The sequence below is a fragment of the Ipomoea triloba genome, chromosome 4 (genome assembly GCF_003576645.1).
Source record: "Ipomoea triloba cultivar NCNSP0323 chromosome 4, ASM357664v1".
Classification (NCBI taxonomy): Eukaryota; Viridiplantae; Streptophyta; class Magnoliopsida; order Solanales; family Convolvulaceae; genus Ipomoea; species Ipomoea triloba.
In genome coordinates, this window is record NC_044919.1 from 36,056,225 (window position 1) to 36,082,781 (window position 26,557).

Genomic DNA, 26,557 nt, shown 5'->3' on the forward strand with positions numbered 1-26,557 from the left:
CGTGCAATCTTGGACACGTATTCAGGAGCTTCTTGAGTCAACTTGGAGAGCATGTCAGCGTCCGTGTTCTCCATCCTTGATACTTGGATCAGCTCGTATTTTTTGAATTGTTGCAACAATTCGAGCGCAATATCCTTGTACTGTATCATTCGATCTTCCTTTGCATCGATCGTGCTGGATAGCTGTCCGATTATCAACCGGGAGTCTGACCGTGCCCTTAACCGTTCGGCCTTCATCTGCTTGGCCAGTCGCAACCCGCCTATGAGTGCCTCGTATTCTGCTTCGTTGTTGGTAGGTTGAAATTTGAAAATCAAGGCTTGATAAATCTTGAAGCCTTCGGGTGATGTGAGCACAATTCCACCCCCACATCCCTTCTTACTTGACGACCCATCAGTAGAAACTTCCCACCATGGTTCTTCTAGGGCAGTCGGTCGGTCAGGTTCCGGATCGCGTGCGGTGCATTCGACGATGAAGTCAGCCAATGCTTGACCCTTGATGGCAGGACGGGGCTTATACTCAATCGCGAACTGGGTGAGCATCATGGCCCATTTGATCAATCGTCCTGATGATGTTGGATTCCTGAGGATCGTTCCCAACGGTTGATCGGTTAACACTACTATCGGGTGAGCTTGGAAGTAAGCTGCAAGTCTTCTGGCCGTCACCCAGAGCGCCAACGCGGTCTTCTCAAATTTTGTGTACCTCAGCTCTGCTCCTTGAAGAGCTTTGCTCACGTAGTAAATCGGCTTCTGAATTCCCTTAGCTTCTTCGCGGACAAGCACGGAACTGACCGCTCGGTCGGACACGGCCAAATAAACGAATAAGACCTCATCTTTCTCCGGCTTCGAGAGGACTGGTGCGGAGCTCAAGTATACCTTCAGACCTTCAAAAGCCGATTGGCAAGCCGGTGTCCACTCAAAGCCATTTGATTTTTTCAGAATCTGAAAGAATGGCAGAGACTTTTCGGCTGACTTGGATAGGAAACGGCTAAGCGCTGCTAGTCGACCAGTCAGTCGCTGAACATCCTTGACCGATCGGGGGGGTTGCATCTCCATTATCGCTCTGACCTTCTCGGGATTTGGCTCAATCCCCCGCCCCGTCATCATGAACCCCAAGAATTTTCCCGTCTGAACAGCAAAGGTACACTTACTTGGGTTCAGACGCAAGTTGAAAGTTTCCATCACCTTGAACGCCCGGGCAAGATCGGTAGGATGAGTTTCTTTTAATCGACTCTTGATGAGCATGTCATCCACATATGCTTCCATAGTTGATCCGAGCAAACCTTTAAACAATTTGTTCACCATCCGTTGGTATGTGGCTCCAGAGTTCCGCAAACCAAACGCCATTACCACGTAGCAAAACACTCCGTCCGGAGTGATGAAAGCAGTCTTCTCTTCATCTTCCTTGCTCATGAAGATTTGATGGTATCCTTTGAAGGCGTCCATGAAACTCAACAGCTCACACCCAGCCGTTTCATCAACCATCTGGTCAGGATTTGGTAGGGGATATGGATCCTTCGGGCAAGCTTTGTTCAAATCAGTGTAGTCAACACACATTCTCCATGTTGGCGGTTTAGGCGCGAGGACTACATTGGCTAACCACTCCGGGTAGAGGACCTCTCGGATGTGCCCTACTGACAAGAGGGTGGCGGTCTCCTTTTTCACGAATTCTCTCCTTTCGCTTGACAGGTGCCTTTTCTTTTGCTTGACTGGTTTCGAACCTGGTTGAATTGATAAGCGGTGGCAAATGACAGACCGATCAACCCCGGGCATGTCTTCCGGTCCCCAAGCAAAAACGTCTTTGTACTCCTGCAACACTCCGATGATGTCCTCACGTAGGTCTGCAGGGAGTCCCCGACCGATTTTAACCACCCTTTCTGGTCGGTCGGAGTCAAGTACTATCTCTTCCAATTCTGAGGCAGGTTGCGGTTTTTCCCTCTCTTCTCCGCGATCTACCTGCTGGGATATGGTGTGAATCCTGCCTTCCTCCCGGTCCGACTGTTTGACTGCTCGCACGTAGCACTGTCGAGCAGCACGTTGGTCTCCTCGAACCACTCCAACCCCATTGGGTGTATGAAACTTCATGCACAAGTGGTTCATGGATATAATAGCAGCTGCGCGAGTGATACCTGGTCGCCCAAGTATGGCGTTGTGAACACACTTCAATTTCACTACCACAAAGTCCATGGTAGTCTTCAATATGTTTGGTTGGCTGCCCAACTCCACATTCAAGCTGATGACTCCCTCTGCTTCTATGGAGTCACCGGTGAAACCCGACAACGGGGTCCGAATGGGGGTTAACTGATCGGTGGACAGACCCAATCGAGCAAAGACATCAAAATATAAGATGTTCACCGAGCTCCCCGTGTCAACCAGCACCCGCTGGACATCCGTTCCGTTGACATCTAGCGTGATGACGAGTGGATCATTTTGGGCTTCCCCATGGAATGGTAGATCATCGTCAGTGAAAAGTATTGGTTCTGTACGCTTTCTCTTCTCTCGAGGTTCCGAATGAATCGTCCCAACGTATAAGTTTCTCGCCCATTGCTTCCTTTGTCGTGAAGAGTCGCCTCCTTCAGGGCCCCCGTAGATGACGTGGATCACTGGTTTCTTTCCGACCGCCTTCTCATCAGCTAACCTGGGTGGGACGAATGCCTCGTCGTGCCTTTCGGGATTCCTTTTCATCACATTCCTCTCCGTTTTTCTTTGATTTCTATCCTCCTTCATCACAAATTGCCTCAACTCTCCCTTCTGAATGAGTTGTTCAATGAGCATGCGCAAGGCCATGCACTCCGAAGTATTGTGTCCCTTGACTCTGTGGAAAGCACAATACTTTCTCTTGTCCTCCCCCTCGGGTATCGGCTCCGGTGGGTGGATCAAATTGCATTGCTCGGCAAACTGCAAGACTTCCACCAGGGGTCTGTTCAACGGAGTGAAACGTGGTACATCTTCTGGTCGATTGTATTGTTTGACGTGTCTGAACGGTGGTTTATTTTTCCTTTGATCGTGGCCTCTGTCCCGATTGACCGGCTGCTCATCGCGTCTCTTTGCCATGTTAGCTTCGGTGGCATCTGCATGATGCTTGGCTCTGGTGATGGCATCCTCATAAGTTCGGGGGGGATTAACTATGAGGTCGTAGTAGAGCGTCCCGGAACAAAGTGATGCAAGGAAAGCTTGGATTGCCACCCGGTCCTCCATCGGTTCAACCTCATCAACCTCACGTTCCCATCTGAATAGGAAAGTAGACAACGGTTCTCCCACAGCTTGGTTTACCTTGTTCAGGCAAGTGTAAGATTTCTTTCTCGATTTACTTGCAGCGAAACGCTTTACAAACTTATCGGCCAACTGACCAAAATTTCTGATCGACCCCTGCTCCAAACCCTTGAACCATTCGGCCGCCTTACCGACTAAGGTAGCGAAGAAAGCTCTACAAATGACTGCATCGCTTACTCCCAACATCAACATGTTGCCATAGTACATGTCGACATGCTCTTGCGGGTCGTGCCTTCCGGAATAAGTGTGAGCCAGCGGGATTTGGAGGTCCTGCGGATAGTGGGCACTCATGATGTCGTCCGTAAAGGGGGTGGCAACCAGCGAGCATGATGGTTCTTTTCCCGCGCCGACTCTCTCGCGAAGCTCTTGTTGTAAACGATCTATTCTTTCCTGCATCCTGGCCATTTGGAGTCGGGGACTATCCTCCTCATCGAGTTGCCTCTCTTCCCTAACCGGTTGATCGCCTACTCGATTGGTCTGCCGATCACTCACCCGACCGACAGGTCGGGCCCTTCTGCCAGCTAAATGGGCGTCCCCATGTTGTGCACTCCCAGTGCTGCTTTCCTCTACAGTCATTTGGGGTCTTTGTCTCGCGTGTTCATTGTTATTTTGGGGCCCCAACCGAGATCTAACGCTATTCCGGATGCGATCAAAAGCGCTCCTACGTTGAATGGGGTCATACCGATGTCCCTCTCGATTGGACCTCCGTGTGCGATCCGTAGATTGGACTTCCTCCAAGTTACGATCTTGAGGTTGGGGGTGCGACTGTTGCCTCTGGGAAGGTCGGGGCGCCTGTTGTTCCACGGCAGGGATTTCAGGAATTGCAAGCATTTGGGGAGTGGGTGATACAACATAGTATCCGGGAGTTCCCGGCCACGGTTGGTATACCGGAGTCAATCCTTGTTGTGGAGTCCCTTGCAACGGGTTCCCCCCAAGTGCACCTGGTGGTGGAGTCAGCATTTGGCCAGTTGGGGGCAACATGGCATATGTCACTGGAATTTGAAAGCTCGTTTGCCTTGCATGTCCGCCTGCATTCGGGTTGACCGGTTGGGTAGGTCGTGCATCTTGCCTCTGGTTGGATGTCAACTCGTTCATTAGGCTCCTGGATCGTTCCAATTGCCGACGTAGATCATCTTCAGGGAGTGTTTCAACTACATTGTCAGGGTGAGGTCCGACCAACCGAGTCGGGCTCCCCCTACGCGCATGAGTTTGGCTCAAACTTTTCCTACTGTTCGTCATCTTAAGATGGATAATAGTGTGAAGAAAGAAAAGATAAAGGGATAGAACAGAGTGACTCGTTCAATCCCCACGGACGGCGCCAATGATAGCGTAAATGTAAACGGGGTCTACGATTACGCTACGGATACGTGTGTTACGTGTAGTGAAGAATGTCGCTCGGCCGGTCAGACGGTCGGTCTACCGGTCAACGACTGAGCGGTTCGAAGCTATATCGCTCTACGGGTGACGAACAGTGATAAAGAGTAAGCAGGAGAAAGACAATCGGCAAATCGCAAGTGTATTAGTGTAGTACTGATGAGTCCCCCCTCCAGTGAGGGGAATGACCCCTATTTATACAAAGTGGATTCACTATGCACATGGTGTCTGATATGCAAGTGGAGGACATATGGGCTGTCACTCCGCAAAATGCGCATCGGTTTGCTCGAAGTGGTTGAGTTGCTCGAGGTGATGAAAACACGGATCCCCTGTTCCCGAAAAGTTGTCGGTCGTCACATCAAGCAACTGTTGCGCTCGTGAGCCTCCAATCCACAAGGTGTGTTGCTTCCGATCATGCGGCCGACGAACCGGGCGACCGTCGACGGACCGTTGGGTGACCGTTGACGGACAGGTTGGGTGACCGACGGACAGGTGATTTACGGACCGACTAGTACATGTGCATATTTACCCATCAGGATCTTTCAAATAATGTACTACTACATGTTATATTTTCTTTGTATTATATCGTCCTATCTTTTTCACAACAAAAAACAACTACAATAATTCATCTTTCCCCTATTTTTTAAGCCTTCCCTCCACTATCCCATTAGCTTCCCACAGGCCAGAACTGGCCACGCCACCGGGAAGGAATTGAAATAGACTCCAAAAACATGGGAAATGAAGACGGGAAGAGAGCTTCCTCGATCAGTTCACTCTATCAACGGTGGAGAATTTGTTTCTCTCGATGTGAAAAAATATGCCGATAAGCTGTTTGACAAAAGTTGCTTTTGGTTGGAGTTGATATAATATAACTTGTTCTTCATTCTGTTTAATCCGTTCATATGTACAAGTTTTTGAAAAAGTTTTTTATTAGCCTTTTTGCTGGCCTGATCTGTTTCCTGTATATTCCATGTTTTCACATTATATATGCACATGAAACAACTACTCTAACTAAGTGGGGTAATACTAAAAATAAATAAACAGAAATGGAGGCTGCTGGCAAGGTTGACTTAGTTTCTTCATATTACTTGAATGTGAAAACATCATAAATTTAATTTTCCAGCTGTGTCTGTATGCTAATAATGCAATCAACTTGTAGTAAAATATAACCCTGATATGAGATGACATTCTTGAATAAATGAATAGTCATATCCCTTGAGTCATAAGCTCATAACTACTGATCTTTACAATCTTTAGCTGCAAAATGTATCAGAAAAAGGAGGCCATGCAACTCAGAGATATTTGTTAAGTGCAACAAAAGAGGTTAGTTCTCTGAATTTAGTTAGTACCTGCCCTTGTTCTTTTAGATGCTTGTACATGTTTGGATGATTCATGTTTGATTGATTGGTGATGGCAATTAGAGCACTTTTTCTTGTATAGATCAATTTAAGTTACCTTTTTCTTGTATAGATCAATTTAAGTTATGTAACGTAAACTTCTTGCATGTGATATATTCGATCATATGCATATGTTAATCGATATGCCACTTAGGTTGAGTTTGGTATATTTTCTCTGGAGTGTTTAAGATAGAGGATGTTATAGTTCTGTAGTGAAATGAATCATTAGTTTTACATTCCTGTTTGGTTATCACATTGAAATGCAAATTTTCTTGTACAATATATCATTCAGTGCTATAGAATGCATGATTTGTCATTCTAACAAATGGTTTGCTTTAACTTTGTCATGTAAATTCATATAAGCAGTGCAAAACCAATGACATATTTGATACTAGGATGTCTTGCAAATGTTCTGTGCTCATACAGATTCATAGTACTCGATGTAAATAAAACTCGTAGTTTCAGACACAACTTTATCATTTCGCTATTTCTTTTTTTTTGTTTCCTGTTTCCAGCATAAAGACCTCTCACAGTGGAAGATGGCTTATCCTTTAGAAGATGATCCCTTGCAGTGCCTGGAGAACATTGAGAATAATGAGAATTTTACCTTTACTGCTCCACTAAGGTCCCTTAAGGTGGAGCTGAGATTCTTGAAGACTTTCTTCTGGTGCATGGCTAATAGATCAGCTGATAGGAATCCAAAGTCGAAACGCTTCTTGTCAGTTATTGAAGGTGTTATTGTTGAAGCGAGAAATCACCTTCACTCCCAATACTGCAATTCTACAAATGCTTATTTGGAAGACGAGGCAGATTCTTGCTGTAATGATATTCTGGAAAAGATCAACAAGTACAAGACAGGAGTTAGAGATTTTTATACATCCATTCCACCATACAGGTCAAGAACTAATACTACTTCAATAGGTGATGAAACTTCAGCAGACATCATCCAATCCCTCATAGATAATATGAGTGATCTGTTACACCATAAAACCAACTTGATTGCCTCTGTGAAGGAAAAGATCAAATCCCTAGAAGAGAAGCTCAGATATCTAAGGTCCTTTGTCAAGTTTACTAAAGCCAACTGCGTTGAGCAAGACAAAATGGAGGATCTGTTAACTCATATCCACGATGTTGTGGCTGACAAAGCAGCATATCTTTCTTACCAGTGTTGGGTGTATACCATTGATGCAAATGGAGCACATGGAATGAATTTGAAGCTTACTGGTCTGCTAGAGAATATCAAGCCTCACAAGCCGGAGGTCACCGGGATTTACACTGGTGTCCTTAAAGCTTTAATGGCATCAAGATCATCATCTAGCATGATGCAGGATGAATTTGTTGCAGGCTTTGTCAACTTTCTTTTGGAAGATCTGATTGAGCTGACCAACTTGAAGAAGAATAACTTGGTAAAAGAAAACAAGAAAAAGGAGAAGGGAAAGATGAAGAACAGCTCTATGGCTCCTATGAAAGATCAAATTGACAGTCTTCACAAGGAGCTTAGGTTCCTGATTGCTTTTTTCATTGATCCCCCAAAACAATATGCCCAGAATTTCACACTAACTCGTCTCTTGGTTCGTATAGAGGCTATGATTAAGGAGGCAGGATCAACCATTTTTCATGCTAGGGAACTTCATTTCACACTACCATATTTGTTAGAAAAGATGGGAAAAGCAAGCACCGAAATCAGAGAAGTATTCATCACTTTCCCAAGGAGTTCCTACACTAACTTCCCAAAGACTGATGAGCTGGGGTTTATTGATTCTCTCTTGCATCATTTGAAGGAGTTGGTTTACTATAAGATTGTTTCAGATGGCTCTCTCAAGGACCAAATTAAAATAATTCAGCAAGACCTAGTATTCCTTAGAGATTTGCTTCATGATTCTGCAGAGCAGTGTGATGAACTGACCAATCTTAGGAGGAATACTATGCAAGAGGCCTATAGGGTGGAATACACCCTCCACTCACTTTTAGTTGGTGACCATACTTTATGGAGTCACATTTTGGATGATCTTATATATGAAATCCGGCTAATTAAGAGAAAGGCAAGTCATATTATGAGCCACAAGAAAACTAGCAATATTGGACACCCACCTGTTGCAAGGGCTCCTAGTCGCCAGAATTCAGAAGCCAGTACTCCCAAAATTCAAGATGTAGTGGTGGGTTTGGAGGGTGAAGTTAAAGACTTGGTGAGTCGTCTTACTAGCAAAGGACAACAGGATGTGGTATCGATTGTTGGCATGCCTGGACTTGGTAAAACAACTCTGGCCAAGAAAGTTTACAGTAACAACAGAATCACCAAGCACTTTGATGTTCAAGCCTGGTGTTGTATTTCTCAACAATATGATAAAGGAGAGGTGTTGCTTGAGCTACTAAGTCAAGTTAGCGAGCAAGATAACCATTTCAAAAACATGAGCAGTGGTGATTTAGCTCACAAGCTACATCAAAGCTTGTTGGGAAAAAGGTATCTCATTGTCATGGATGACGTATGGAATATCCAGGCCTGGGAAGACATAAGTAGATCTTTTCCGGATGAAAACAATGGAAGTAAAATCTTGTTGACTAGTCGAGTAAAAGCAATAGCCTCAGAAATAAAGCATGGTAGCACCCCACATTGCCTTCGGTTTCTATCCAACGATAAATGCTGGGAATTGTTACAAAAGAAGATATTTGGAAATGGGATTTTTCCTCCAGAATTGCATCAAGTTGGACGGAAAATTGCAGATAAGTGTGAAGGACTTCCACTGTATGTTGTTCTGGTGGCAGGACTGTTACTGAGGACACACAAAACAGAAGAATGTTGGAACCAAGTCTTTGAAAAGTTAAATTTAACTGTATCTGGAGAGGCAAAAGAATGCACTGATGTACTCGAACTCAGTTATCAGCATTTGCCTGATCATTTGAAATGCTGTTTTCTGTATCTTGGAGCATTCCCAGAGGACAAAGAAATTCCAGTTTCGAAGCTGACAAGGTTATGGATTGCTGAGGGATTTGTCAAAGAAAGTAAGACGAGGAGCATGGAGGAGGTTGGCGAAGATTACTTGATGGATCTTATCGATCGAAGCCTGGTTTTAGTAGCCAAAATAAGATCCCAAGGAGGAGTGAAAGCCTGTCGGGTTCATGATTTACTGCGAGATTTCTGCCTCGTGAAAGCAAAACAAGAAAATTTCCTGCACTGGGTAGATGGGGATTCAAGCCTCCCACCTTATCCAGAAGACCATGGCATTGATCCTCACCATTCTCCATCTTCTGGCTCTCCAGTATATGAGCACCATCGACTATGCATTTACTCTAAAAGAAATCAGCTTCTATCTGCCAGGCCTTCTGGTCCGTGTGCCCGAACTCTGCTAATATTTGCCCGTCCTGATTGGCACCCGCAGCAGGAGTACAACGTCTCAACCATTTTCCATGGATTCAAACTTCTGAAAGTATTGGATTTGGGGTGCATCAATATGGGCCAGTCTTTCCCCAGTCAAATAGAGCTGCTAGTTCAACTGAGATACTTGGCTGTTTGGGGGAGTATGAAGGAAGTCCCATCTTCAATAGAAAACCTCTGGAACCTGCAAACGTTTCTTGTGAAAGGAACAATGAAAAGAGTTGCAATGCCCATGAATCTATGGGACATGCCGAAGCTAAAACATGTGCATGTGCCTCCATTTTGTCTGCACAAGTATGATCAAGATTTTCTTGACAACAATGTTGAGACTCTCTCCACACTATCTCTCAGAGGTGGGAAAGAAACTGAGAACTTAATGAGGATATTCCACAGGCTTCGAAAACTAACATGCAGATTCTCAAGGTCTAGAGGTGGCACCAATCAGTTTCCAGCGCTTGACTTTCTTGAAAGACTTGAAGCACTCAAGGTAATATATGATGGCAGTGGACGGAACCGGTGCGACCTCCATTTCCCTCTGAACCTCAAAAAGCTGACTCTCTCGAAATTTGGCTTGCCATGGGCTAAAATCTCAGCAATTCAGAGGCTTTGGGGCCTGGAAGTTCTGAAACTACTAAACGGGGCTTTTGCAGGGGAAGAGTGGGACATGACAAGTGAGGATGAGGATGAAAACTGCAAAAGCTTTCCTAATCTCAGATTCTTGAAACTGGACTCCCTTGACCTTGTTCGATGGAACGCCGAAGGCCATAGCTTCCCCCGGCTTCAGCATCTGGTGCTGAGGAACTGTAAAAAGCTTCAGGAGATCCCGTCTGGGTTTGCAGACAACAATACGTTACAGACGATAGAGGTGGGCCGGTGCACCGTCGAAGCTGCATCTTCAGCCAAGCAAATCCAGGAGGAACAAAAGGGTCTTGGAAATGAGAAGGTGGAGGTTCTCATTTATCCTCGACAACACAACATATAATGTGCACTCATAAACTAATAAGTGGTCTATTTTTATTTTTTCTCAATAAGTGATGGTGTGTAAATTTATTCAATTACTACTCTTTTTTTTTTTTTGTTTTTTTTGTATGAATAAGTCTCATGTGAGACCATCGTATAACATGTAATATTTTTAAGAGTTAATCCTATGAATGGTCCTTCGTTATTGGCATATTATCATTTGTTATCTTTGACTTTTACTTTAACCAAAATTCATTACTTGACTATTGATTTTGTTCTAGACTTGATCTTCCAATTAAATGTCATTTTAGTAAGAATAATGTAAAATCATGTCTTTTGTCCTTTTCTTCTGTTTAGTATTACTATCCAGAGGCAAAGACACCTCAGCTTGTTAGTAAATATATATTGAAGTGTGAGGTTGAACAATCAATTGCCTTGTTTTGATTTTTTTGTAAGTATGAGTAAGATGTCATTTCCAACAATTTGTCACACTTTTACAAGTTTTAACCATATTAAGTAATGAACCTCAAGATAACAATTTTCCTACCAATCATCATACCACTTCTTTGAGTCTCATTTCGTTTTAACACGACAAAACAATTTTTGGAAGTAAAGCAAAAACCTGTATAGACAACACATTTTCGGGGTTTCAATTATAATATTATTTATTTTATTATAATTGAAAAATATTTGTATATAGAGTCATAATTAGTGTAAATTTGTATGAATATTATAATTCAATATCATATATTACCACTAAAATTTGAAAGAAAATATGTCTAATAATGGGAGAGGTTCGTATACAAAGTTACAAACTATTGAGGAGTATTGTTTTCGTCTAAAATAGAACAATTAAAAGAAAATATGAAATTAGAGACAAGAGAGAAGCAAAACTGAAAACGAAAAACTTTGACTACACGACACCGTTCCCCTTGTCCTTCTTCCCACATTGATCAAGCGATCACCGCCTTTTCCATGCGCCCGGCCACCGTCATCCGCCCCACTGTAACAAGGTCGTCCCACTCCATGCGAGCCAATGTTTTATAGAAACTCAGCTCAATATTTTCTCAAATCTAGTTTATGAACAACGCTCTTTCGGATGGTAGGGGGTGAGTTTCGAAAGCAATTTAAAATATGCTTGTGATGGATTAATTTATATTTTTCTATTTTTTTAAAAATTTGTTATTTATTGCGGGGCTAAGAATTCTGTAAAATGTTGCTTGGTTTTAATAAGAATCTCGAAAACTTCCAAAAACAAAAAGCGATAAAGTTTAAAACAATTACTTTCTGGGAAAATCTTGCTTGTGAATAATGATACAAAAATAGTGATTAGAGTTTCTGTCGATAAGAGAAAACACAGAGACATATTTTGAACTGTTTCTGTTTGAATTTTTCGTAAATGCTTTCCAATACAAAAGAAACTTTTTTTTTGTTGTTGTCATTCAGTTTTCTGAAAATAAGAAGGAATTCTGTGTATAGTGTTTTATATTTTCCACTGTACTTTATGTCTTTATCTTCCACATTATGTGCATTTTGTTTTGTTTACTAAGGAGTGCCAGTTTATGTGAATCAAACATAGGCATTGCATTATGCATCTAAATGATCTGATCATAGTACTATTTGCTTTATCTCAATGTACCAGAACCTTGAGGTGTAATGGTTTCTGATTATTCTGCAGGTAAGATGCCAACAAGGGATTGAGCTGTCGTGTATGAAATATGTATAGATTTTGCGCCCATAGCACTGCATAGATGCCTGGCGATATGGAGATGCAAATACATCACATTGAGCAAGAAGCATACACTTCAGTGTTGCGTGCCTTTAAAGCTCAAGCCGATGCCATTACTTGGGTTTACATCTTTGCTATTGACTGAGTTTAGTTAATCATTAGGTTTTATTTAAAAAACTAAAGTTTGAATGACCTTTTATGTTTTTTTTGTTGTTTAGGAGCAAGAAAGTTTAATTACTGAACTTAGGAAAGAGCTAAGAGTATCGGATGAGGAACACAGAGAGCTTCTGTCTAGGGTCAATGCCGACGACATCATTGGGAAGATAAGGCATGGCAAATTGTTAACACCCTGTTACTAGCAATCTTTAGTTAAGAGTATAGGACTTGACAAGCTTTAACTGGTTTTTTAGGCAATGGAGGAAGAGGAAAGCAAGCGGTTTTCAACCTGGGATGGCAAGTGGTGGGCTTCAGCCTTCCCATGATCAGGTGCCAAGTTCAACTTCATCATCACACAAGAAAAAGAAAAAGTCAAAAGCGTCATTACCCTTGGTTGCACCATCTCCAGCATGTAATCTATCTAATAAACCATCTTCATCAATCCCCAAAAGAGGCCTCTCAAGAACTGAGGGAAAAAACCCACAGCCTGTAAGTTGGTTGTTTCAACCTTTTCAACAGATGCAACAGATTGATACATATCTCTCTTTAGTTTTTTCACAATTGTATTGAAGTAAGATATTTGTGGCTGCATTTTTTATAAAGTCCATGCAGTACCCAGTTACAGGTTTCAGTGGAAGGCACCAAGCTCCTCCTGTTCAGACTTCTTCAGGCCCAGTTGGGACAGCAAACTTTGATCCATTAATTCGAAGAAAAGTTTTGTCAAGGACTGAAGATGAAAACATCTATGAGGCTTTTATAACAGACTATAATCCACTGGAAGTAAGCATCACCTCTAGGCTCTAGCCATACAATTCTCTTGCATGGAGCCCTTGAGTATGCTTCATTTTAGCCTGTGAATTTCTCAAAATTGCCTGGTTCAGAATGTTGAAGTTTGACTGAAATGATATTAAAAACTTCAGTTGTTACTTGTCACTCATTTTGAAGAATTTCATTGTATATTTGTATGGTTCTCTGTTTAATGAAATACACATTCTTACTCCCAACCAAACAAAAAATCTGAAAGAATAACCTTTTCTACTACTGTGTTTTAAACTTGACACTCTTATTCTAGCCTTAAGTTATAGCCTTTTTTATACACTACCTCCCCCTGAAGCAAAGTAGAATGGTAATGCACACATCTATTGCCACTGATGGTTTTCCATGTTTCTTAGATATCACCTGATGACATTCAGTTGGAAAGTGATGGTCCTAGAAAGTCTTCCAAAGGTTCCCATAATGGAAAAAATCAAGCATCGAAGAAGTCTGTGGTTCGTGGAGGTGCATCTGCTGGTTCTGGAAGGGGTAAAGGAGTTAAGAAGTCTCAGTTAGAGAACAATATCATTCCAACACAAAGTGGCACTGGGAAGGGATCTATGGGTGACATTGAAATACTTCACACTGATACTCTCTTAGAACAGGTAATTCATGGAACATGCAATATTTATCCATATTGTTATTTGTTAATATAAAAGAATGAAATAACAATAATTTCCCATGCCTGGGACTTCTGTTAGGTGGAGAAAGTTTGTGCGTATTATCCAGAACCTGATGTAATAGAGAAATCAAAGAAAGTTCTCAAAGTAAGTATCAAAAAATCTTTAGATTGGTATTTTTGCAGAGATTCTTATTTGTCTTCATATCCAGGAACATGAACAAGCCCTTGTTGATGCGATTGGGAGGCTTGAAGAGGCATCTGATGGTGAAAGTGGTAATATATGAATGCATATTCCTATACTCCGATTGATCAAGAAGTGTATTGTGTCACAAGAAGCAGTTTTTTTGGATGTATAGATCTGGCAGATAATAAATCCGTAAAATATTGCAACTGAACTATAATTTTGACCTGATTTGCTTGTTTAGTTCATGCACTCTATTAATGAGACAACATTACTTGGTTTCGTCACAACTACATGATAGTTGAGTTCGCCTAAACTCGTCACCTGTATTTTCAGATTTTTCTAGCCGTTACTTTGGAGTCTTGCATTATCATACTGCTTTCTCCAGTTTCATAGATGTAGAGTTCTTTTTTCCAGTAACTCATTAGTCTAAATTCCAACCTTTTCTGCATGATACTTGGCAATCTAGCATGCTAGGAAATTTTCTTTTTCCTGTTATTATAATTTCTTATTGGAACTCTGAAAGTTGTGTAATCCATTTTCGTTTTATTTTTATGGTGATGATACATGATACACTTGCATGTCCTGTATCAGTTCACAAGACTGTAAGTGGAAGAAGAACATGAATGGAGGAATAGCAAAGGTTGCTGCAAATTTGCTTCAGAAAGATTATGGCATTATCTTGACCAGGGTTTTCAAGGCACCTGTATCACTATCTCACAATGCTACTCACCTAGAGATCTTTATTGGCTCAGTTTTTTCTTTGTACAAAAATGTAAATTGAGATTTGATTCAGTATAAGTATGCTGGATATATATATATACAAGGTCTACATTTCCTATAAAAATGATTATGGTCTTGATATGCTGAGATTCTGATTTCTGAATAACCATAGCAAGCTTTCTTTCAACATGCTTCAACTGCAAGATTACTAATTTATGCAAGGGCAATATTTACCTTATTCTACAGCACCAAAACTTCATATAAACAAAAGAAAGTTCATGAGCCCTAAAACTGATCTTGGCTCAAAATAACAATACAAGACGTGCGATGCGCTAATATCATGTGTGCCAACCCCTCCTCCCTTCGTTTAAGGACTCGAAGTGGCATTCCAGGAAGCGAAGGTCAGATTCCGTAAGCAAGTCCCGCAATCATGCATGGTTTGAGGGAATAGGATGTATACAGCCTACCTTTGTTTTCTAGAAACCACGATCGATATGAAGCGTGAGCCCTGAAATCTACAATGATCTAATAAAGTCCAAGGTCAAGTTCACCATGGCATCATCGTAGGCCGGCCCTTCCAATTCGAAATGGCCTACTCCTTCTACAAGATGGGACTCCGTGCGTCCAGCTGCACCACTTAGTTTGTTCTTCAGCTGCTTGACACTGGTGAACCCATCTTGAGTTCCCATAATGAACAGCTTTGGTTTCGGTGACTTCAGTATGGCCTTGTGATGTCGTCCAAATAGGACTGAGGCCAAGAAGCCAAAAGGATACCCTATGCTCACATATCCCACAATTTGATCAACTTGATCTACAGCAGAGCCAGCAATTGGTGCACCTGCTCGAACATCAGATACATTAGCATGACAAAATCCAAGATCAACTCGTTTGAAGTCCACAAACACACTAATTCCAGATGAGCATGTATGGCAGCAAAAAAGGGCAATATCTTAACATGCACACAGAGAAACAGAAAGGAGATAAGCTGGGGCTGACCAGAACGCAACTTCATCTTCAAAAATATTATTTAAGATAAATAAATACATAGTGAGACCAGAATGGCTAAACATAAACCAACACATGCTCTTCATTTTTATAAGAAGCCTTTTGTAAGAAGGAAAGAAAAAAAAAATCCTTCTGTTCAAGCATAAACAAGGTACTTGAGCCCAACACTCTCGAGTCTTGAACAAGAAAAGGGAAAGTAGACATATACTCCATATTTTATAACCTCCTGCATGACTAAAATGCAAGCCAGTCACCCACCAATTTGCATAACAAGAAAGCATTAAAAACCCAGTTTCCAGCAAATTCCATACTGAAAATGATTATATAATTTCCATATCTACAAAGCGTACACCAACTAGATTGGTTTTAAACCTAGGAAGCATGACCAAAGTATACTCCTATTAAACACACCAGGCCTTTCAGTTTTAGAAGGAACTGAAGCAAAATGTCAAATGAGACTTAAAAGTTAAAAGTGCCTTCTGGATGAGTTAGTACAGCAAATTTGTAAATTCTAAATAGAGAGATCCACTGAGCATAGTGCATAAAAGGTTAAATGGATAAGTATTTTATGTTTGTTAAACTGTGCTTGTGGTTGAAGATAACCTAAGTAGTCACTCAAACAAAACGCAATCAACCTAAGGAGATGCTCTCAAAGTTAACCCGAAAGTTACCAACATGTGTTCCATATTGTTTGTGTGGTGAAAAGGTATGTGCTTCATGTAAAGTTGTAAACGCATCCTAGTCCAGAGGTGTTTTCTGGCTACTACTGGTGAAAAACTGAGAATTGAGAAAAGGACCTACTATCTAGAAAAGGAGAAGGTGGTGACTGGTGATTGACAGAAGACCAAAATATCAAAGCTTACTCAAGTGCAATCATTAATACTACTTGGCAGAATGGAAGTAGATGGCAATATGGCATCTAAGGTCATATTGCGACTCCAAAACAGCAGAGCTATAGCTTCAAGATTCCTTCACTAAATAGGTTCAGGAAATTAATATGTGTTGGGCGGAGCTCCAACTCCTTAGTACCTCAAACAAGTCCTCTAGCCCTTTAACTAATTGCATCATATTACTCAGTTCATTGGGATTCTGCATTAGTAGGCATAAGTTGCACGGAGTTTTCAGGTTATGAATGATAAGCACTTACAGGAATAATCACACCAAAGCTTTTTTTGCAACTTATCTTTAACCCTAATCATATCATTTTGTTACAGAAACTTTATTTGTCTATGCAAAAGCTTGTTTAGACTCCATAAACATTACCAACATCCACTCTTTCTACTTGCTCAGTAGAAAATAACCTCTGCTAAATAGTTCATGTATGAAATTACCAAAGTCCAAACCCATGAACACCAATTAAACCATGACATATTGATATTAGCCAATTATCAGCAGAAAGAAGATTTGGAAAAGAACACATTGCATTATTATTTACACTGTACAATCTAACATCAATAAGTGACAATACATATCCATCAAAAATATATGCATATTGAAAATCTATATAGATTAAAAGAGCAAAGAAAAAAAATTTGAAAGAATAGTACCTGCAGAAGAGCCCACCAATAAAATCCTATCAGTGTCCAGATTTCGACTGACCCATTGGCAAACAGCAACAACATCCCTGATTTCCTTGAAGCCAGTGAGAGACGGCTTCCCTGTGGATCTGCCCACGCCTCTCATGTCAAAGGTGACAGCTTTATAACCTGCGTGCGCTAACCCTCCTGCAATCCCACCTAAGAGACCTTGACATCCACCCAATATGGAGTATGGGTGCACCAACACCAACACCAAGTTCCTTTCCCCAACCACTTCTGCTTCTTCTCTTCGTGAATAGAAGATTCTTGCGTGGAGACTGCACCCATCACTGGTCTCCACTGTGCAATACTGCACTGCATACTTTTTATCCATTTCTGGTCTTTAAGCAGGAGAGATTTTAGATATTGGAAGAAGAAAGAAAGAGGGCGTGGAGAATGGAGATCAAACTTCAAACCACGAATCTCCTCCTATTTTTGCCTTTTCCTTTTTTCCCTGTCATTTGGGCTTTCATTTTTTTTTCTTTACCTGTAATTTGGGCTTTTAAATATTAGGCTTTGATTTGGTTCTGATTTTAAAAATTTGTACATGTAAATAAATAACTTGATAATTGCTGACACATAATATAGTAGCTATGGATACAAAAATTGTTAACTGCAAGTACAAAATGCGTTAACTACAAATACAAAATCTGAAGATTATTTTTGGAGCATGATTCTACAATGCAAGGTAAGTCTTGGTCCATGGTATAATTTGTCAATTTTGAAGGCAATTTATATCATGACCACGGTCCACGTAGCATTGTGACCATGGATCAAAATGAAGAGATATATAATTCATACTTATAAAGTATATAATTTTATAACACAATACACAAAAAATCATGACACAAAACACATGCATGTGTTGTATATTTGCTTATTTTTCAAATATAAGTTAGGTACATCATTTGTGTTCATATGCACAAAATTTTACAACACAAGACACAACAAATCATAACATATGACATAATTAATTTGTTTCAAGTACATAATTCATACTCTTAAAGTACATAATTTCATACACACAATATAAATAAACTTACAATATAAGACACATATACATGCATCTTGGTACACAACGCACTGTGAACCCTGGTCCATAGTATAATGATTGGATTTTAAAAGTATTAGAAACTATATCTTATGGTCTAGTGGCACCTACTTGCACTCCTAGATGGAAGGGGTGGATTCGAGCCTTAGTGGATATTGGCTCTTTGTATTTCAGTAAGATACTGCATTGTAAGGATTACTACTACCTCACTTTTATAGCAATTCTTGTTTCGCCATCATACTATATTGCACGCGATCACGTTTATAGCATATCTTCACAACAATTCTTGTTCCGCCATGCGATCACGTTTGATTGTGTATGATGTAGTGTAAATGTAAACGGTGGTACGGATTTACACCACGTGTGTTTGATTGTGTATGATGTAGTGTATGAATATAGAAGGATAAGGAAGGGAGAAAAGCATGTTTCCTCCCTGGTCATGAAGAGAGAAGAAGATGGAAGGGAGAAGGAAAGAGCTCAGTGAGTCCTTCCGATCCAGAATGCCATTAACATGAGGGTCAGGTCCTTTATATAGAAATAGGACCTGACCCTGCAGGAATATAATATTACATTTAACCCTTCACAATTTCTAAGGGACACCCGACCTTTTATGGTACAATAATACACGGACTATACATTATATTTCTACAGTAGTCCTTGGGGGTATTTACCCATCAATAGCATATCTTCACAACAATTATTGTTCCGGCATCATACTATATGGACTTTCTATCCCTACCATCTCACTTTTACTTGTTTACTGAGGGATAATATGGCATGCGATCACGTTTATAGCATATCTTCAGAGCAATTCTTGTTTCACCATCATCCTTCCTTCATCTTCTTGTGACATGGTGGCTTTGAACATGGATGAGAAGTGGAAGTAGGTTTCTCAGAATCGTGTTGTGAAGAAAGTAACGTTGTACAACTCGTTAAATATCTCGTGGACGATGAAGTTTGAGTTTACTTTTTTAATTAGGTTGATAAGATCATCTCTATGGTTGTTCTCTACTAAATATATATGTGTGTGTGTGTTTGTGTGTGTGTGTGTGTGTATATATATATATATATATGTATGTGTGTGTGTGTTTGTGTGTATATATATATATATATATATTGTTTCTCATTTTTGTTGGCTATGATGTTGTTCTCCACTATTGTACTAGCCATATATATATATATATATATATATATATATATATATATATATATATATATATATATATATATATATATATTTTAAAATAAGAATGCAAGTGTGCGACTTACGTTTTTGGTATACACAAGTACAAACCATAATCACAAATCGCAATTGCATATAGCGTATATATTGTGTCGCACCCAATTAAGACTTGCATTTCTTGTACTCAATATTTAAAAAAAAATAAAATCTTGCATTTCTTGTACTCAAAAGTTTAAAATAAAAAATCTATTGCGCCTTATGTTTTTTGTTCAGTCTAACACAAAATAAAAGAAGAAAAGTAATAATGAAATTTTCTAAATTTATTCAAATTTTAAAACATTCATATTTTTGTCCACAAGTATTTAAAAAAAATTATCATTTATTATTTCTTATTATCCCAAGTATTTCTCAATAAATGATTATTAATAAATGACATAGTCAATGCATATAGGTCATTGAAAAAAAAAAACAATAATGAAATGACGAAAACTGCAATTAACTAAAATCGGTCCGACTAGGCTTTGACCGTGCAAACTCTGGAATCTAGATGACTAGATGCAACGCCACTTCGAGAGCACGTGATTACGCGAATATATTACACACTGTAATGCCTTTCCTTTTTATTTTATATTTTTCTTTCAGGAATAAAAATTTACGAACCTCAGCGCCCACTATAATATCCAATCTTTCCTTTCGAACCTAGGGTTCCGATATACTCCTCTCTTCCGGCCTTCTCTTTCTTCTTCGACGCCACCATTCTCTCTCTACAACTCTACTTTCTCTCGCCGGAATCTTCAACCCTACAACTAATTTCTTTCGCAATGGAGTTCGGAGGAGCTCGGAAGAGAGGAAGATTTGACGCCGGCTTGAACGGCAATGGCGGCTACAAGAAATCCAAACAAGGTCTGCTTTATTTCTCTGCTCTCTGTATTTCGTATCTCTCGTAGAACTAATTGGCTTCATAACGTGTAGTTTCTCCTTTTGTTGTCAAATATTGAGATTAGCTAATCCTGTCGAACGCTGGAAATTGATTCCTCTTTCTTATGTTTCGAAACCTTGAGTTCTCTTCTTCTTTCACTGGCCTGAGTTGGTTTCTGACTGTTTAGTGGCTTTCCAAGTGTGTTCGATTTGGTTAATTGGTCGTGCTTTTAAAATATTATATTTTTCTCTGTTTTTTTGGGTCGATGGTAGTTGCGTTCAGGTTTTTGTTTGTACTTGTGTCTTAGGAAACTAAAGCTTTGAACAATTGTACCTGAAGAAATTTTCCTGTTCCTGAATGGAGTTAAACTTTACTTAGGATTAGCAAGTAGCAAAAGAATGCTCTATAAAGGGAGTTAAGGGACATGACTGGGAACAATAGTGTGTCTTTTCTGATATTTTAAATTTCATATAGTAACAATTCACTAAAACATTGACTGAAAAAATGGTTAATGTTCTGCAACAGAATCAGAGTATTCAAGTGGTATAGGGAGCAAATCAAAGCCATGCACAAAGTTTTTCAGGTTCTAATCTTAACCTATCTAAAATGAATGCTTTAAATCCAATTTACATTTATTCATAATATTATGTAATTTTAGTGAAGAATGTTTCATGTATCCAGTGCAACGTAATCCTCTTTATTTGGTTTTTACTAATGAATTGGTCAAAGAAGGTTGTGAAACAGGCATACTTGTCGTTTATTTAAAAACGACTGTTGAAACTTGAAAGTGGGCTGATGTTGTGACTAAAGTTGAACTAACTACTTGCTCGGATATAATTCAAAAGCTGTTCACTGGGCTGAATACTCCACCTGCTTTCACTTAAGCAAGTATAAAAATTATGCATTACTCTTGCACAATTGGCAAATAAATGCAGTGCAAATTTGGCCATCTAATTGGCAAGTAATATTGGTGAGACTATTCTGCTTATTACTACATGATAAAACCAAGGCTAAGAGATGCAATTGGTTGTTTGAATGGTAGTTATTAGTTGATGCTCTTCCCTTTGAAGCTTCATGGATTTGACTTCTTTCTATTTGCCAGTACTATATATTGCAATCTTCCTTGTCTGAGATGGTTTGTCTTTATGCTGCTTAGGTTGCATTGTATATCTTAGGGCTGTTATCTGTCTACTCGGTTTCCTATATTAAGAGAAGTTCCTAACATTAAACATTCTCAAATCAAATACATAATTTATGTCAAGCCTAGTGTGCATTTCTTAACACATTGTGCTCATGGATGTGTTATGCTTTGCATACCACGCTTGTAGAGCTATAAGTACCTCGTAGAAGACATAGAAAGATGGAGGAACCCTAAAATAAACTTTTTTGGTGGATAGTGGATTCTATTGTCACTATGTGAGGCTTGTGTTTCACTGGTTATTCATTAATTAATGTGGGGCAGACATTAGAGAAAGTTGTCTGCGAAAAGTGTAAATTAAATCAGTTTAAGCTGAGGAAACCTGGTTGCCTGTGCTCTAGTATATTGATTTTTTTTCCTGGTATAAAGTTTTGAGAATTTGGTTTATCTGATTTGGGGCTAAATGCATTGAATTTAGAAACCAGATCAATTAATTTTGAATCTTAGCCTATCCAGATAGCATGTTTTTTCGAATGATGATAATATTATGATATCATCTGAATTGTAGTGTTATTGGCATCATCTAGGTGCTAATGTTTGGTTAAGAACTAAACATTTGCTTTACTTGTTCTCTCTGACTCTCAATGTAGTTAATATCCTACCAAATGGGAAATTAGTAGCTAGAATTTTGATATTCTGCTTAACACTTCTATCTGAATTTTGGCACATTTTAGTAGTGGCTATGCATTTTAAGCATATTGGTGGTGATAGGTGCTTTCTCATACTTCATTGTGAATTTATCAATGGACCTTATAAAAGATAGATTACATAACCCTGATATTTGGTGGAAAGTATGAGTTGATTCACAGATTAAAATAAGGTGTGAGTTCTCGGTTCTTTATTAGATGGACATAAGATGGTACAAAAAATATCATTGCTTTTTCTGGCATGTAAGTGGTTGATATGGAAGTAGAATAAAATTCTCACATGCGGTAACTGTCTAGATCAAGCTTAGCTCTATTTAAAAGGTGCAGTGCTTAAAATGGATGAAACAAACATCTTTTAAGTTGGATGGATAAAGCTCAGCCTATATGTTGGTTGTTGATGTGCTGTGATATAATTTTGAAGTCTTTGGTGTAGTTGGTTGATGAACGAAAGGCAATTCCAAATTGAACCTTGAAATTTGATGTAAAGCTCAGGATGAAACAGAGTGACTTGTAAATGGATGAGTCAATTGTGTGTAGCAGTTGAAAAAGGAATTTTATTTGAAACGCATTTAATGGTGGGAATAGAACAGAAGGCAAAGGGATACTGAAGTGAGATTGCATAATGTTTCCTTAGATTTTATTTCTTTTCATTTGGCTGACATAAGCTGTAGAAGTTTCCCTTTTTATGTCACTGTCTATATTGTAGTAATATATGGCATGGGTATTGAGCTTTGCCTTTCCCCCGCATTACAGGATTGAAGTATAATAGAGGAATTTATTTGGACTGTGTTTTGGGCATATTGAAGGGTACATGCTACACTTTACTGAGAGATTGATTCAGGTACTATCTTTTGATATTTTTCTGTTTATGCCCATTTAGGAGAACTGTAAAGGGGTAAGTCATTGACGATCAAAGTGATCATGGACGGAGGCTACGTGAACCATTGCTAGTTTTTTCTTTTAACTGACTAACTGGTATTGTTATGTTCGGCATTTTCAGAATTTATAACAGTTGACATTAGGTAGAGACACAGTTGCGCTTTGCTTACAGATATGTTTCTTCTGTTTTGAATGAGTATCTAATAATGCTATAGTCAATATAATGATTGCTGATAGTTTGATTATTGAATTACTGGATGACATTTAAAGAAAAAAAATTAATCTATGTTCTTTTTCAATTTTAAGAAAACTTTTGAGCTATATTATTTATAATGAATGGGTGTAATGTTGTTGAAATGGCTGATATATGTCCTCATACTGTCGTGATGCATAGAAGACCTTACTGACTTGACCCTTCATTTTATTGAAGATTGTGATTGTTTCTGCCACTTACATTGGCTTCTCTTGATGTCACTTTTTAAAGTCAAGTTGATTTGATTTGTTCTTTATCATGTTGGAATGGTTGAAAATTGGATGGAAGTTGCATTTGGTTTGAGTAGATGTGGTGAATAATGGGAGAAGAATTGGGCAATGAGATTATTCTTAATGTTGGAAATAATATTTGGAAGGATATGAATGTGCTAATGGTGTTGTTTGGTTGTGTTGAATTATGATTCATATTATAGGAACTGGGCTTTTGAAAGTGGGTTAAAATGGGAGGTTTTACATGTAAAGCTTTTATGACCAGACAGACCAATGTGATTAAGCTGAAGTAAAATTTGCAGATATGAATGTGTAAATGGTGTTCTTTGATATGATGTTGAATAATTTGGAGGTTAACTTGGATTTAACCATTGTTTAAAAAGTGAGTTGTATACTTGTATATGTGGATCAGTGGATGCGTTGGATACTTGGATTGCTATTTTTTAGGATATGGCTGTGTTTGTGGAAGGTTGATGCTTATAAAGTAAAAAGTGAGATTCTGAATACCGTGTTTGGTTAGTGAAGCCACTTTGTCTCTTATGGGAGTTATCTATTGGCTTTAAAAAATTCTAGCAGAAAGCAGCTTCATGCTTATATGATACTAGCTTTAATGAATTATTATGCTGTGTGACCTGTTCTCCCTTATTGGAATCTTCTGTTTTTTTGTTGCTCATCTAGTCTGCTGTTTTTATTTAATTTCTACTTGTATAGTTGTATGAGAAAACATTCTTATTATAATTTTCATGAAATTAAAACTGAGCCTCCTTGACCTTTTTAGTTTGAGGATAAATGCATTGCATGCCTGCTTGCTTGCTGAGTTATGAAATTGTGTCATGGTGGTGTTTTCTGCTGAATATGTTGGTTGATTAAATTTAAAAAAAAAAAAAACACTTCAGCTGGCTGCTGACATGTTCTCGATTCAGTCTTGATAACTTTTTCCTTTTTTGTAATTTTTATTTAATTTTTTAATGATTATCTTTTCCTAAATAACCTAGATATATACTCCGTAATATATTCACTTGTTAAAATTGATTCTACGGTAAATTTTTTGTGTAACTTATCTCTGACATTCAAGTAACTGAAGGAGTGAAGGGTTCTATTTATATTTGTTCTCTTCATGTGATTAGAGCTTTTGTTGTTTGGTATCAGCCTCTGGCTCTATGCCATTGACATCAAGTCACTTGATCTGTCATATGTGCCTTCCATGTTGTAAGGAATTGTGTAACCCAACTGCTGTTGGATTTGTGTGTGTGTAAAAGGACAGATCATATTGGCTAGGCAAGTAATTTCCCATTCTAGGTTTCGGCAAAAATGACACTTAGATGTTCTGTGAGTAAGATGGAGTAAAGGTGTCTTAATTCCTTCAATTGCTTGCTGTAGAATGATCTATTCTATTAAACTGGAGCTTTGAATGACCACATTAAGGTAGAAATTGTGGAACCGTAGAATCAATGGAATTGTGTGATATTCCGATTGGCTAATCCCTATGTATGAGAATCAGAGAGTGAAGCTGAATATTATGTGCTGTTTGCAAAATTTGTCTTTGCAGCTCAAGATCTCATGTTTTGTTGGGCTTAGAAGCCAAATTCTCTGCAAAAATTTTTTAATACAGTATTCCTGTTGTAGTATTTTAACTTTTGGTAGTTAGTATGCCACACCCTATACGATATTTTGAGAGTGGCAATTCTTGATTATATGATTTCTGTTACACTTTTAAACTCTTGAATAATTTTCATCTGAACCCAAAATGTAATTGCTTTTATACAACGAGAATCTTTTAAGTAATACATTGATGTTGGATTCTAGATGTTATTATACTATGGTTCTCTGCCATTATGGTTTTGCAGGAAAACATAAATGCAGTTCAGGTTTTTTGGAATCACAATGTCACACTAGTTTTTATTTTTTTGGTTTGCAGTACCTCAGGATGCCAATTTGGAGAGAGCTGCCACTTTTTGCATTATGTGCCCGGTGGGCTCAAAGCTGTGACTCAAATGCTTGGCAACAATCCTGCTCTGCCTGTGGCTACTAGAAACTCTATGGCCATGCCGTCTTTCCCAGATGCATCATCTCCAACAGGTGTTAAGACTCGTTTATGCACCAAATACAACACAGCTGAGGGTTGCAAATTTGGTGACAAGTGCCATTTTGCACATGGTGAGTGGGAACTTGGCAGGTCAGCAGTTCCTTCTCATGAGGACCCTCGTGGAATGGGGCATGCGTCTAGGTTTGGTAGACCTGAGCCAAGTCAAGCCGGGCTTGGAGCAGCTGCAAGCTTTGGTTCATCTGCCACAGCTAAGATAAGTATCGATGCTTCTCTGTCTGGAGCCATAATTGGAAAAGGTGGTGTAAACTCAAAGCAGATATGCCGTGTGACCGGAGCCAAGCTCTCAATAAGGGATAATGAATCTGATCCTAACTTGAAGAACATTGAACTTGAAGGTACAATTGACCAGATTCAGCAAGCCAGTCAAATGGTTCGGGAGCTTATAGCAACAGTCAGTTCAAATGCAAAATCCATGAAAGGACCACGCTCTGCTCCAGCAAACAACTATAAAACGAAACTTTGTGACAATTTTGTGAAAGGCTCATGCACTTTTGGTGATAGGTGCCACTTTGCACATGGAGCCGAAGAGCTGCGAGGCGGTGGAATGTGAGCCTTGGAGTTTTAATTCAGGATTATTGTTTCATGTGTAGTACTTTGGTGCGTAATCATGTGGCTGTAGTTTGTTATTTTTATTTTTGTTTTGTCTGGGATTGATCTCATTATAGATTGAATGTTAAAATTGCATTAGGTTTTTGACTATTTAAAATGACTGATTTTTGTTTTTTGTTGCTTTTTCTCTAGTACTGGGGAATTTTGTTTTGTGATGCCTGTTTGTCTTGCTCCTGCACTTTTCTTCCTCTTTATTTCGTGCTGTTAGCTTAAGGTATATTATGATTATGATGGATAATATTATTTATATCGAATATCTTAAATTCTTAATATGGCATGTGGTTAGGTGCTATAAAACACAA

The 26,557-nt window shown here is 39.2% G+C and overlaps 4 protein-coding genes across 6 annotated transcripts; 3 read left to right on the forward strand and 1 right to left on the reverse strand.

Annotated features, from left to right (window-relative positions):
• The first annotated feature begins 5,689 nt into the window (after positions 1-5,689).
• Positions 5,690-10,468, forward strand: LOC116016241 (putative late blight resistance protein homolog R1A-3). Its single transcript, XM_031256398.1, has 3 exons — positions 5,690-5,707; positions 5,901-5,966; positions 6,556-10,468. Exons 1-3 carry the CDS (start codon positions 5,690-5,692, stop codon positions 10,393-10,395), a joined length of 3,924 nt encoding a protein of 1,307 aa, XP_031112258.1. The 3' UTR covers positions 10,396-10,468.
• Positions 10,469-11,206: 738 nt separating this feature from the next.
• Positions 11,207-14,721, forward strand: LOC116017502 (protein EMSY-LIKE 3-like). 3 transcript variants are annotated; one of them, XM_031258108.1, is made up of 9 exons: positions 11,207-11,482; positions 12,052-12,223; positions 12,321-12,430; positions 12,513-12,747; positions 12,871-13,038; positions 13,431-13,676; positions 13,773-13,838; positions 13,903-13,966; positions 14,469-14,721. In XM_031258108.1, exons 2-9 carry the CDS (start codon positions 12,125-12,127, stop codon positions 14,498-14,500), a joined length of 1,020 nt encoding a protein of 339 aa, XP_031113968.1. In that variant the 5' UTR covers positions 11,207-11,482; positions 12,052-12,124; the 3' UTR covers positions 14,501-14,721. The 3 variants fall into 3 exon arrangements, with proteins under 3 accessions (XP_031113968.1, XP_031113965.1, XP_031113967.1); XM_031258105.1 differs by having other exon boundaries at positions 11,208-11,482; positions 12,862-13,038; XM_031258107.1 differs by having other exon boundaries at positions 11,208-11,386; positions 12,862-13,038.
• Positions 14,722-14,774: 53 nt separating this feature from the next.
• On the reverse strand, positions 14,775-17,584 carry LOC116017503. Its single transcript, XM_031258109.1, has 2 exons — positions 17,150-17,584; positions 14,775-15,435 (listed from the first exon to the last, which is right to left on the reverse strand). Exons 1-2 carry the CDS (start codon positions 17,511-17,513, stop codon positions 15,113-15,115), a joined length of 687 nt encoding a protein of 228 aa, XP_031113969.1. The 5' UTR covers positions 17,514-17,584; the 3' UTR covers positions 14,775-15,112.
• Positions 17,585-20,048: 2,464 nt separating this feature from the next.
• LOC116016381 (zinc finger CCCH domain-containing protein 31-like) lies at positions 20,049-26,410 on the forward strand. The gene is made up of 3 exons (XM_031256621.1): positions 20,049-20,316; positions 20,858-20,915; positions 25,458-26,410. Exons 1-3 carry the CDS (start codon positions 20,235-20,237, stop codon positions 26,194-26,196), a joined length of 879 nt encoding a protein of 292 aa, XP_031112481.1. The 5' UTR covers positions 20,049-20,234; the 3' UTR covers positions 26,197-26,410.
• The last annotated feature ends 147 nt before the right edge of the window (positions 26,411-26,557 follow it).